The sequence below is a fragment of the Rana temporaria genome, chromosome 7, assembly GCF_905171775.1.
Source record: "Rana temporaria chromosome 7, aRanTem1.1, whole genome shotgun sequence".
NCBI classification, from domain to species: Eukaryota; Metazoa; Chordata; class Amphibia; order Anura; family Ranidae; genus Rana; species Rana temporaria.
In genome coordinates this window covers 25,682,672-25,695,448 of record NC_053495.1, presented here as the reverse complement: position 1 = coordinate 25,695,448, position 12,777 = coordinate 25,682,672, and the positions used below count along the sequence as shown (strand labels likewise).

The window sequence follows — 12,777 nt, the reverse complement described above, 5'->3', positions numbered from 1 at the left end:
GTAGGGCCAAATGTTTATAGTTTTCACGCTCAAAATTGAGTTCAGGTGTTTCCACTGAGGGGTAATGTTAATGCCAATAAAGATATTCATGTTCCTGATTATCCTGGCTTGTTTTTCACACACAATTAAATGAAATGACACAAACATAATCTGCCCTGTGTATCAGTAGTGTATTTAGGTCAGTGGCGTATCTAGGGTATGGCAGCCATGACAAGTGCCATGGGCGCCATATGAAGGGGGAGCTGTTGAGTGGCTGGGCAGCAAGGCACTTACCAGGGTCTGAGGGTCTCTTCTTCCCTCCTCCCAAGCATAGGCAGGATCTCTTTTTCAGCACCTTTGCTAATGGACAATGACAGCGCTATCCCTGCTGCGTTCAGCCACAGCCCTCCCCTGTTCTCCCATTCCATCTGGTCGGATTGGCAGCGCACAAAGGAGGAACATCAGTTTCTCCCTCTCCTCTTTGAAAACTGAGGCCTTAAGTGATGAAGATTTCATCACTTCCAGTATTGGTTCTGCATTTACCTGGCCTTGGAGGGGAGAGAAGGGATCAGGGGTCTAATAAACCCCAGATTTCTCCATAAAGAGGATATGTCACTACCCAAGGTATCACAAGGGATGATAAATATCACTAGTTTTGCTAGCTGTTTTTTTTGTTAAGGTTATCTGAAAGATGGGTTTCAAATGTTTCGACAGGGGAGCAGTTTTAGTGCTTGCCATAGGCGCTATTTTCACTAGATACGCCTCTGATTTAGGTTTTGTGCTGCCCTAAGCCTGACTAAACTTGTACACCCCCTAATTTAAATATGACACCTTCCTGTCAAGGCCACACCCCTATCTGACATTTTCGAGTGGGGACACTAGTTCTCTGGGCCTGGGGGAGGGGTGGCAATGGATTTCCTTAATTTGCATAGATTTCCTCTCACTTCCTGTTTGGCTATGGGGCAGGAAGTGAAGGGAAATCTCGGCAATGGGACAGGGATGGTAAAAAATAAACTGTCAGGGGCAATAACTTTCTCTTACTCTATCCAAAATGAAGAAAAAAAAAGTGTTGCCTATAGTTCTACTGCACAAATTGATAATTTTATGGAGAGGGCTAAGAAGATATAACCATGCCAATGATACAGCAGAAAACGTATAGCACAGTGAGGAAGGTTTGTGGTCCAGGATGATAGGACAGTCAAAATTAGAAGCAGCGCTAGACTAATTTGCCTCTCAGCCCATTCCGCACCTTAAGACTGGCGCAACCTGGCGGGGACTCTTTCCATGCTGCCCCCCTGCAAAGTGCTGCCCTAGGCCTTCCTGACCTAGGCCAGGATACAGCGTTGCTCTGTATGTTGAATAGTGTAGGGAAGAGTTAGAACGCCAGTCTGTGTACCCGCTGTTATGGGGACAGGACAAAGAGAAGGCATACCCAAAATTTTGGGTTGTCTCCAAAACCGTAATTAAGACCATTCTTCCAATTGAGGCATGCTCCAGGGAAAACTGCCCATGAGGGCATTCCCCTCACTTTGAAGAGTTTTCTTCTTGCTTCAATTGTATGAATGGAACAGGAAGTGATGGGAAATCTCCCCATTGGGACACCTATAACAAAAATTAAAGGTTAAACACTTTGGGCCAGATTCAGGTAGGGAGCACGTATTTGTGAGCGGGCGTAGCGTATCCTATTTACGCTACGCCTCCGCAACTTTGACAGGCAAGTTCAGTATTCACAAAGCACTTGCTCTGTAAGTTGCGGTGGCGTAGCGTAAATTGGCCAGCGTAAGCCCGCCTAATTCAAATGTGTTAGATGTGGGCGTGTTTTATTCAAATAAATTGTGACCCCCACGTAAATGACGTTTTTTACTAACGGCGCATGCGCCGTCCATGAAAGTATCCCAATGCGCATGCTCCAAATGACGCTGCAAAGTCTCATTGTTTTCGACGTGAGCGTAACTCACGCCCAGCCCCATTCACGGACAACTTACGCAAACGACGTAAAACGTGAAAAATTTGACGCGGTCCCGAAGTCCATACTTAACATTGGCTGCGCCTCCTATAGCAGGGGTAACTATACGCCAGAAAAAGCCTAACGTAAACGACGTAAAAAAAATGCACCGGGCAAACGTACGTTTCTGAATCAGCATATCTACCTAATTTGCATATTCGACGCGTAAATATACGGAAGCGCCACCTAGCGGACAGCGTAAAATTGCAACTAAGATACGACGGCGTAAGAGACTTACGCCGGTCGGATCTTAGTCAAATCTATGCGTAACTGATTCTAAGAATCAGGCGCATAGATACGACGCCGCACACTCATAGATACGATGGCGTATCTGGAGATACGCCGTCGTATCTCCTACCTGAATCTGGCCCTTTAAATATATACAAGCTAAGAAGTCAATCCCAAAGATTATACCCTTTAACCTCTCTGATTTCATTTCATTTTGTTAGCGAGGCATATAACTGAGCTCCACCATATTCGAACTGCTGCCTAATGGAAGTCTGGCCATGAAATCGGCGAAAGACCTGGTAGCAAAATGAAACTAAACTTGTACTCCAGAGGAAGCTTTTCCTAAAAGTTCACAAAGGCAAACACTGCTGCAGTTACTCAAATGTGCATTTAGAGATCAACACCGCCCATTTGGCCCCCCCTGTTTACACCGGTGCGGCTTTGAAACTGCGCTACTTCAGTGCGATTTCAAAGTTGCACATCAGAGCAATTTGTACTGTCGCTTTCATTGCGGCAAGTCGCATTGAAATCCCCAAAAAGTAGTGCAGGAACCAATATGTGCAGAACAAAAAAAAAAAATTTCGATTCAGTATTTACATGAGTTTAGTTAAATTTGTTTTGGGGATTCGTTTCATTTATTCAAATTTGAATCAATTCAAATTTTCCAAATTGCATTCAAATTGAATTCCATTTCGAAATCAAATTTATTCTATTCAAATTTTGGAAGATGGTTATGTTCTTTCTATTCCATTTTATTCTATTCTATTTCTTTTTAATTTCTATTCTGTTCTTTTCTATTATTTTCTATTATATTCTTTTCTTTTCTATTTGAAATTCGAATTTCGAGAAACGGTTCTATTGTTCTATTCTACTTTATTTATTCTATTCAAAATTCGAATTTCAGAAGATGGTTATATTCTTTCTATTTTATTTTATTCTGTTCTTTTACTTTCTAATCTATTTTGTTCTGTTTTACTCTATTGTTTTATTTCCATTCTATTTTATTTTGTATTCTGTTCTGTTTTACACTATAATATTTTCTATTATATTCCTTTATTTTCTATTTTAGTCTCTTAAGAAATTTGAATTTTGTCCGAACCTGGCCGCCAGGTTTTAGACCTCTGTAATAGACTGTTTACCTGGAATTCAGGTTTAAATTTCGTTTTACATAACACTGATAGACCATACTATTTGAATCTCTTTATAACAGGTTCTGCCCGATGGCTCCTATGTGAAACGTGGGTCAGAAAAGATCAATTATTTCACCATGATTGCGGTACGGGTTGCAATGATCGGTGGTGAGGTTGTGGAATCCCTGATGAAAGCATGTACTATCTCGTTGAGGTACTCCGCAGTCAGACGTCAATCAGAGATGAAACCCGGGTATGTACCATACCATGCTGCTTACAGGGACTCTATTAAAGAGGAACCCCACTAAATGTGTTGCCACAAAGCATAACCAAATAATGCAACACGTTTTACAGACTTTCCAGCATTATTCATTCTCTGTGGACTACAGAGAAGTTCCAACTTTGTTATGGAGCTTTTCTGTATTTCTAACACATTTTCCTGTTCTGAAGTGACAACGCTGCTCCTAGATTGATGGATACAGTACAATTAGTAAGTGTTATTACCCTAGGATGGGAGGTGTATTACTGGGTAGATCACCGGGTTAAAATACAGAGGAGGGGGCTTATAAAGGGAAACCAATGCAGCCACCACATCTGAGGTATATACCTTATATACTCGAGTATAAGTTGAGTTTTTCGGCTTATACTCGAGTCCCGCTGCATCACTGTGTACATATGCAGCGCTGCGATATGCAGTCTAGTCGGCGGCCGTCCAGTGTAACAAAGCCCTGCTTTCTCCTCGTCCTCGTCCGTGATAGGCTGAAAACTGACTCACTGCTGGGAAACTGAGTAGGTGTTCCATCACGGGAGAGAACAAGGAGGAGGCGGGGCTTTGTTACACTACACGGCCACCAACTAGACTGCATATCACAGCGCCGGGAGATCATAAGGCTGCAGATGGGCACAGCTACGGTACATGAGGCAAGGATATTGGCACAGTAAGGCATGCAGATGGGCACAGCGTCGGTACATGAGGCACAGATCAGGTACATGAGGCAGGGAGATTGGCACAGTGAGGCAGAGAGATTGGCTTGGCGTCGGTACATGAGGCATGCAGACGGGCACAGTAAGGCTGCGGCATGCAGATGGGTACAGTGAGGCTGCAAATGGGTACAGTGAGGCTGCAAATGGGCACAGTAAGGCTGCAGATGAGCTTAGTTGACCCTCTTTTCCACTTACAGTAGCTGCTGTATTTCTCACCCTAGGCTTATACTCGAGTAAATACGTTTTCCCAGTTTTTTGTTCTTGTGCATAAATATACTTCAAAGCCAAGTAAGTTTTTTTTTTTTTTTTTTTTTATGGTACGGCTATGATTGGAGGTCAGAAGGTGTGGGGGGGGGGTTTACTTTATTTTCCTGATTGTATTCCCTAACTGTGGGGGTTCTTGTGCCAACCAAGCTCTTCAAAGTAGAAAGAAATAATTCAGTTGACATGGTTTGTGGTTTAGTGCTCCAAAATGTATAATCAACTTATAATTTTTTATTTTAATAGAGCCCAAGAAGCTAAAATCCTTGATTACCAAACCCAGCAACAAAAGCTGTTGCCTCTCCTGGCAACTTGTTATTCCATTCATTTTATGGCCAAACAGATGACTGCATTTTACAACGAGGCCTTCAAAGAGATTAGGGTGGAGAATTTTAACTCTTTAGCAGAGGTAAGAATATAGTTTTTCCCATTCTTAAACGTTGCCGTTCACATGGCAGCCAGGCACAGATCACAAAGCTGCTGCCAGGTGTGCCTATCCATTTATGTGCCAAGGTGTAGCTTTGAGATGTTGTATATTAACAGTACATAATTGAATTTAGGGCTAAACATTCTCTGATTAGACATGTGCAATTTGTTTTGGTCTGAATGATAAATTTGGATGAATTTCTGGTTATTTGGCCATTCAAATTCTGTATGAAGAGTAGCCGGTTGTTAAGGAGCGTGCCGGGAATCCAACAGAAGCTTCCCATCTAAGAGCTGAAATGTAAACGAAGGAATGCCGGCAATGAAAAAAAAAATAGAAACAGCGTGGGGTCCCCCCAAAGTCCATATAAGATCCTCATCTGAGCATGCAGGCCAAGAAGGGGGGGGGGACCAAGCCAGGCCACATGCCCTAAACTTGGTGCTCTGCCCCCCCCCCCCCACTCAGCCAACTGGAAGTGGGGAAGGGTACCTGTCAAAAACGACAGGTCTCCCCCCCCCCCCCCCCGAAAGGTGCCAAACGTGGCACTGAGGGGGGGGGGAGCCAATAAGCGGTGGTTACACTTTTGGGTGGAACTCCACTTTAAGAAATGTCAGACGACGGAGCAGGCAGTTGGCGGGAGCGTTCAAAGTCGGAGGTTTGTCTTCTTTTTTCGGGTCCAGCCAAGGGACTCCAGACCAAAACTAAACACAACAATTGACAATGGATATACATACCGGGGGGGATGCTTTTTTTTTGGAGTGGGGTTACTCTTAAAATCATACCAGACCTGAAGGGCTGTGTATGTGTCCAATCACAGTGGGCCCGGGTTGCCGGCAGTGTGCGTGCGCACCCTAAACCCGGAAGTGTGGGATCACATACAGGTACATGATCCTGCGCAGAGCAGCCGCCTTGCCGCCGTATATATACAGTATATTGTCAGCAAGCGGTTAATCGTATACATACACTTCTTATAAACTAGGAAATATTTTTATTTAAATTATAGTGTTGTATTAGTTTTTTATATAAATTATATCGATATATTTGCTTTGGGATGAGTTACAGATGAATGGCCTGTGCTTTGCATTCTGCTTACAACATGCACATCTGGGTTCTTTTATTCCAGCTCCACGCTATCGCTTCCGGCCTAAAAGCTTTTGCTACAGAGATTTGCTCCAATGGTGTGGAGGTGTGCCGCAAAGCCTGCGGGGGTCACGGTTACTCTCTGTTCAGCGGAATACCAACAATTTACACCAGGGTTGTAGCTTCATGTACTTATGAAGGGGAAAACACCGTCCTACACCTACAAGCTGCAAGGTACAAATACTGCGTTAAAGATTTGGAATATTTTTTTTTTAAAGAAGAATAAGCCCAAACTGCAAGTGAACTTAAAGCATTAACATATGTTGATTAGGAACACGTTGATGGGGAGAGAGCGGAAAGATGACCTCTTCAGACTGTTGCTACTTATTCCCTGTATAGTTGCAGGGCCGCCCCTACCATGGGTCCCGGTAGGTCCAATGGTCCGGGCGACACTTTAAAAAGGGCAGAAATTGACGGGCACTTTTTTTTTTTTTAACATGGTTTTGTGTGCAGGGGCGCCGGAGATGCCCCCTCCTCATTGACCGCCTGTGTGGGTTAGGGGCAGCCTGAGAAGGAAAGGGGGCGTCCAGGTGGGCAGATGGTGCATCCCAGCAGTGAGCGGGACTGCATGTGGGACACAAAGTAGCTGAGCTGTCCCTGGAGCCTGCAGCCGCCCACTCAGCTCACAGGATGGCCAGGGGCGGAGTCTAGAAGTCAGTTGACTCGTAGGCCCGAAGTGGGAGAGGCTGGAGGAGACCCCATCTACAAATCTTGGCATAGGTGTCACTACTGCCACAGACGCCACAAAACCAGAGACAAAATGAGTACAACTGCCTGTGATCCTCTCCTCCCCGAACTGCCACTGACTCCCCTCCCTGCACTGCCACTGATCCCCATCTCTCCCTACCACTGCCACTGATCCCATCCCCCCCACCAGCACTGTCACCGATACCACTGTCGTATACTACCCTAGCCTTTCCCTGTACTGCCCTAGCCTGCCCCTATACTACCCTATCCTGCCCCTTGGAATTGAACATAATGGTATGTCATATAATTTAGCATATAGACAAAATGCTGTTTCCTGTAAATCTGATGCCGTGTACACATGGTCGTTTTTCGGCATGAAAAAAACTTTGTTTTTCAGCATGTCCAAAAAACGAAGTTTCCTGGTGCCTCCATGGCAGCATACCTGTGACAAGCTCCGCCTTGGCTCCTCCCTCAGGACTAGTGAATATTATAAAAGTGTTGGTTAGCACAGCCCCCACATTCTCCTTTTTTTCCTCATACCTCATGGCAGTGAATTCTGGTCGGTTGTCCTTACCTTCTGCATTCGGCAGCTTCCGTCTGGGTTCAAGCCTCTCCCGGACGCGGTCCCTTCTCTTGGGCAGCTAAATGCGCTGATAAGGTAGGGAGTCCCTTCTGTAGGATCTTTTGGGACAAGCAGTTTGTCTCTTAACTAAGAGCTCTATCTGCACAGTGGTGTTTAGGCATTTGCTCAGTTGTTGGCTACAGAGGTAGCAGCCATTTCTGCATTTACTTTTGTTTTCTCTCCAGGTTTTCTCCCAATCCTGCCTTGCACTAGTCCTCTTTGTATTCATTCCCCTTTCTTATTGTGCCTAGCCCCCTGTAAACTTTTCCAGCTCCTTAGGAGCCGCGCTCGCTTAGCGCCGGCTTTTTATTTATGATTGGCGTCCTCAGTCGCGTTCTGCGCATGCGCCGGCGGTGCGCGTCTTCCGGGTTCTCGTCCCGACGGTCGGCGCATGCGCGGTGGATCCGGAGGCTGCGGTGGCCATTTTGGATGAGGGCAGAGCGACGCTTTTTGCCCACAAGATGTCAGGCACAAGTCTGAAGCATTCTTCGCCTCTATGGATCCCTCTAGTGGCTTCAGTGAGACACCTAAAGGTTGCAGGAAGTACTACGCAGTCAGATGGCTCCAGGGAAACACTCTCTTCTCTTCAGGTAAGTAAAAGTAAAAAAAAAAAAATAATAATAATGTATGCATACATATGTTTTCTTTTAAAAATAAGACGGATACGTGTATTATATGTTTATTTAAGTTAAAAAAAAAAAAAAAAAAGGGAAGTAGAAGAAATATAGCTTAAGTAAAAGATAATAATTAAAGATAAATACACATATAAAATAAAATATATTTTTTTCGTGTCTCCGGGAATAAAATAAAAAAAAAAAAAAAAAATCACACCATTTATTCAGAGGTAAATCCCCAGATTAGGATCTGACCCCTGGTTTCCTCTTTATTCTTTTCTTGGCTGCTACTTCTGCTAAATCCACTCAGTGTGAGCCATTCGCCACCTGTACAAGATCCTACTCTACAGATGAGGTAAGGACCTACGTTCAGGTAAGCTTACAGATCTTAAAGGAAAAGAGTGCACTGAGGCTGGTACTTTCTTTTCAGCCCTGTACGCCAGAAGATGTCTAAGAGAACCTCAACGCGACATGTGGACCATGGTGACTCTAGTCCACGTGGAGACGGGTCGTCCAGGCATAGGGATCATAGGAGTGGCAGGTAATCATCGGCCAAATAAACGCCGTCACTCGCGCTCTTTGAAGCCTAGATCCCCGAAATGTCAGACCCGTGGAGTCACCCCACTTCCAGACAAACCGGTCTGGCGGAATTGCCCAGTGGCAGAGGGCCAAAGCCTGCAAATGGCGGACCTACCTAAATACGCGGGAGAGAGTTCCTTTGCGGATTTGGGCCCCACAATGCCGCCACAACAACCGGCATCTTCTACTCTGGAGCAATCGGCGGAGGCGTCCATTCCCGGGCCATCTTCAAGTGAAATCTCGCCCAACGCCTGTCTCTTCCTTCAAACATCAGGAAGAGAATACTATCTCAGGGGACTTCTCCGATGTCCATGATGCCTTTTGTTTCGCTTTCACCACGGTCCAGCCGTATGTGCAGGTGGTGAAACTAGCAATCGGCTGGGAGGAGACTGGCACAGAAGTCTAAATCGTGCCTCCCTTTTCTCCTCCAGATTGCCTTTTCCCTCTCATGGGCAAATTCAGGAGTGTGATTGAGGAAGAGTGGAAGAGGACGGAGAGAGAATTCTCCATTGTTCAACTAGGAAAGTTATACCTCCTCAAAAGCAGTTTCCGCAATGCTTGGAAGCCCTCCAGTAGTCGATGGAGTGGTGGTAAAGTTGGCAAAGAACGTCACATTGCCCATGTAAGACTCAACCTCACTTAGAGGTCACTGATTGTACCTGTGTAATGGGCCATGTTGGGCCTTGTTCGGCTCAGTAAATACTGGCCGGCTGCTGTTTTGTTTTCTATGTCTCTTGTATAAAAAATAAAAAAAGGGGACTCGACTTCACTTAGGCACCCACTAGACAGAAGGTTGGATCTTGATCTTCCACCAGACGGTGGGCAAACACTTGTAATCCTGCGATGGCCCTGACATCAATGTCCACCCCCCTTTACGTCTGGACAGATGTGATGGAGTGCGCAATGCAACTGGATATCCCAAGGGGGATACCACCAGGGCCTTAGATGAGCTAAAGCTCTAAGCAGATCTTATTGGTGAATCCGCAATCGATTCTTTTCTATGCTCCCCTGGGTCAATGCTCCACATAGTCATGGCCAAACGGGCCTTGTGACTGGAACCATAGTCAACAGATATTGCCTCAAAACAGAGCTGGTACAAGATACCTTCTGACGGGAAAGCCTTGTTTAGGGAGAAATTGGGTAAGACCATCTCTCGCATCAATGGCGGGAAATTAGGCCTGTTACCCCAAGACAGACGACCCGGGTGCTCCAGCTCATTCGCACCAAGTTTTTAATACTCCAAGAGTGAGGACTACAGACAGTCCAGACGGAAGAAGGCTGTAGGCAGAGCTAGAGAAGCAAGCATTCCACCTTCCTCAAGCCCGTATGCGGAAGCTCATGCCTACCTCCACAGGATTCTGCCAAATCCTTTTTCCCAAGGGGGGTCAGACTCAAGTACTTCTCGAGGATCCGGGTTCAAGGTGCAGGGATCCGTGGGTAGTCTTCACAGTTGAATATGGTCACTTCTGGGCGTTTATAGACACCCCCCCTCCAAATCTTATTTTTTTCCGACAAGGGTGTCGAGGTTCCCCCAGAAAATCTGAAGCACTACAGTGTTTTTTCTTCTCTCCTGTGCAGGAGCAGCAAGCAGTGGTCCCAGTACCTCTATCAGAGAGATTCTCGGTTTTTACTCCACCCTGTTTCTAGTTCCCAAGAGAAACGAAGGTTGGAGTTCCGTGATGGATCTGAAGAGTCTAACTCGCTAAGATCCTCCTGGAAATCTCTAAATGGTTTCGCTTCAAACGATTGTTCGTTTATTCCAACCGAGGTATTGGATGTTATCAATAGACTTGCAGGATGCTTACCTGCATGTACCTGTACTCCTCTCCTGAAATATCCAGGGTTTGCAGTGGGGCATGTACATCTTCAATTTTTGAGCCTTCCCATTCGGCCTCTGCACATCACCAAAAGTCTTTATGAAGATCCTAATTGCTATCATAACCCCTCCAGGAGAATTAGGACTCTGAAGTACACCACTACAGGGATGACCTTTGTCCCATGGTGAAGAATCCAGCCCAATTAGTGGAACAGAACAGTACAGTAAACTTCCCGCCTCAAAGGTAAAGTCCACTATTCGGCAGATGAAGGGAGTCAGTGTGACATCCTACCTGTGGGCATTGAACTGTCTGAGCCTAATAGGCCAGATGTTGTCATGCATCACTATGGTATTAGCATTCGAGACATTTCCAGCCAGAGTTTTGGAGGCGACAGAACAGACCGTATCTATCTCAATCCATATACCTGACGACCCTGATGCCCAGGAGTCTACATGGGTGGATGAAGAAATACACGCTTATGAAATCGCATCCATCAGGACATGTCAACTGGATCACAACTACTACCGATACCAGTGCGGCAAGTGGGGGCTCACACTAGATCCAGATCTCAGGGCAGGGAAGATGGTCCTTCCATACAACATGCCTAGTATCGAATAGCCTGGAGGTTCAGGAATCCTTCCTTTTGCATTGCTAACACTAGAAATTTGAGGTACAGGCAACCCAGTTCCCACCTCCGAATGGCCAAGAGGGCTGCAGTGTCTTATTGGCACTGACAAGAAGGAATGCACAGCAGGACCTGCTGAGGGAAGTGGAAACAATAATCCTTTGGGCAGAAAGGAATCTAAAGACTTAAAAACAGCCTTTCTGCCCAGTCATCTCAATTCAAGGGCCGTCCACCTATCTCGGGGGTTCGTTGATTCCAAAGAATGGTTTCTGCACCAGAAAGTTTTCACCTAGATAGTGGTCCAGTGGGTCCCCTCGAGCCGGACCTATTTGCGACAGCACCAAGATTTCAAAGTTCGTCCCGAGGCCTCCTCATCCCCAAGCAGAAGCAGTAGATGCGATCCCTGCAACCTGGTCTATGCCTTTTTTCCAGGGTCTCTCATTCCAAAGCTCCTGTGGAGCCTCATGGTAGGAACCATGACGGTGATAGCAGGCCTACCGCACTGGCCAAGACATCCTTGTTTTCCCACAACAATGTACCTAAATACCAAGCCTTCAGTCAGGGTTCCAATAATACCTTTCTCCTGTCATAAGTACGTCGCACCTATCCAGTTCCCCACAGGTTGGATCTTCACATCTGGCAGATGAAAGGGAAAGGTTCCAATCCATAGGATGTTCCAACAAGGTTATCGCAACCCTGCTCAGGGCAAGAAAGCCATCCACAAACAGGATATAGGATAGGCTTATATAGTTACATTGTTGGTCAAGTTGAGAAAAGACTCAAGTCCATCCAGTACAACCACAAACAAGGTGCGGAACAGGTTCTGGGCCTTCATGATTGGCAGAAGCGGTGTTCCAGATTCTCCATCATTCTCTCAAATTCTTGAATGCTTGCAGGCAGGCTTAGACCTAGGTCTTGCTTGAGTACACTAAGGGTACGTGCAGCGGCAATTTCAGCAGCAGCCAGTTAAAATGGACAGAGGATTCATTAATAATCCAATTTTTCAAAGCCGTCAAAGAGCCGATCGCCAACTAAACAATCTTTTCCACTCGGGACCTTGCTATCATCCTAGAGTCCTTAGCCAATTCACCTCTTGTCCCTTCAGAGTCAACATCGCTTTGGAATCTAACCATGCAGCTATTCTTCTTCATAGCCATAATCTCTGGCAGACATGTTTGCAGTACTCCCAGATTTAGGAGCGGATTATAATCATATCATATTCTATCCTGACAGAGTGGAACTCGGAACTGTTCGGGGATTTAGCCCCAAGGTCATATCATCCTCGAACATGTCATAAACTTGGGCGCTTCCAACATTTTCAAGACAGGGCTCAGGTTCCCTTCACGAGCTGGACATTTTCTCCACTTTCAGGTGACATCCGCAGGCTACGGCATCCTTCAGGGACTCTACCAGGTTGTTTTTAACTCCCTAGGTTGGAAAACAAGGGCATGGAGGCGCCAGCAAGAACGATTGCCTTGTGGCTCGTCCACAAGGTGTACAGGGCAAAAGGACTGTGATCCTCTTTGGCAGTCTGGGCGTACTCCACCAGAGCGGTTCCTGCCTCTTGGGCGGCAAGAGCGAGTGTATCAATTGAAGCTATTCGCAGCGCAACGACTGGGGCGTCCCAGCATATGTTTCTGAAAAATTTGCAGAGTGGAGCTCTTTTTCATCAGTGGAGTTCG

At 45.9% G+C, this 12,777-nt stretch overlaps 1 protein-coding gene across 2 annotated transcripts in view; it reads left to right on the top strand.

Moving 5' to 3' along the window:
• ACOX2 (acyl-CoA oxidase 2) overlaps positions 1-12,777 on the top strand; it is an 89,191-nt gene that overhangs the window by 19,225 nt on the left and 57,189 nt on the right. For both annotated transcript variants that reach the window (XM_040359092.1, XM_040359091.1), the window contains 3 exons: positions 3,423-3,595; positions 4,834-4,996; positions 6,135-6,325. In XM_040359092.1, coding sequence (XP_040215026.1) covers positions 3,423-3,595; positions 4,834-4,996; positions 6,135-6,325 — 527 coding nt within the window. The remainder of the gene's footprint in view (positions 1-3,422; positions 3,596-4,833; positions 4,997-6,134; positions 6,326-12,777) is intronic.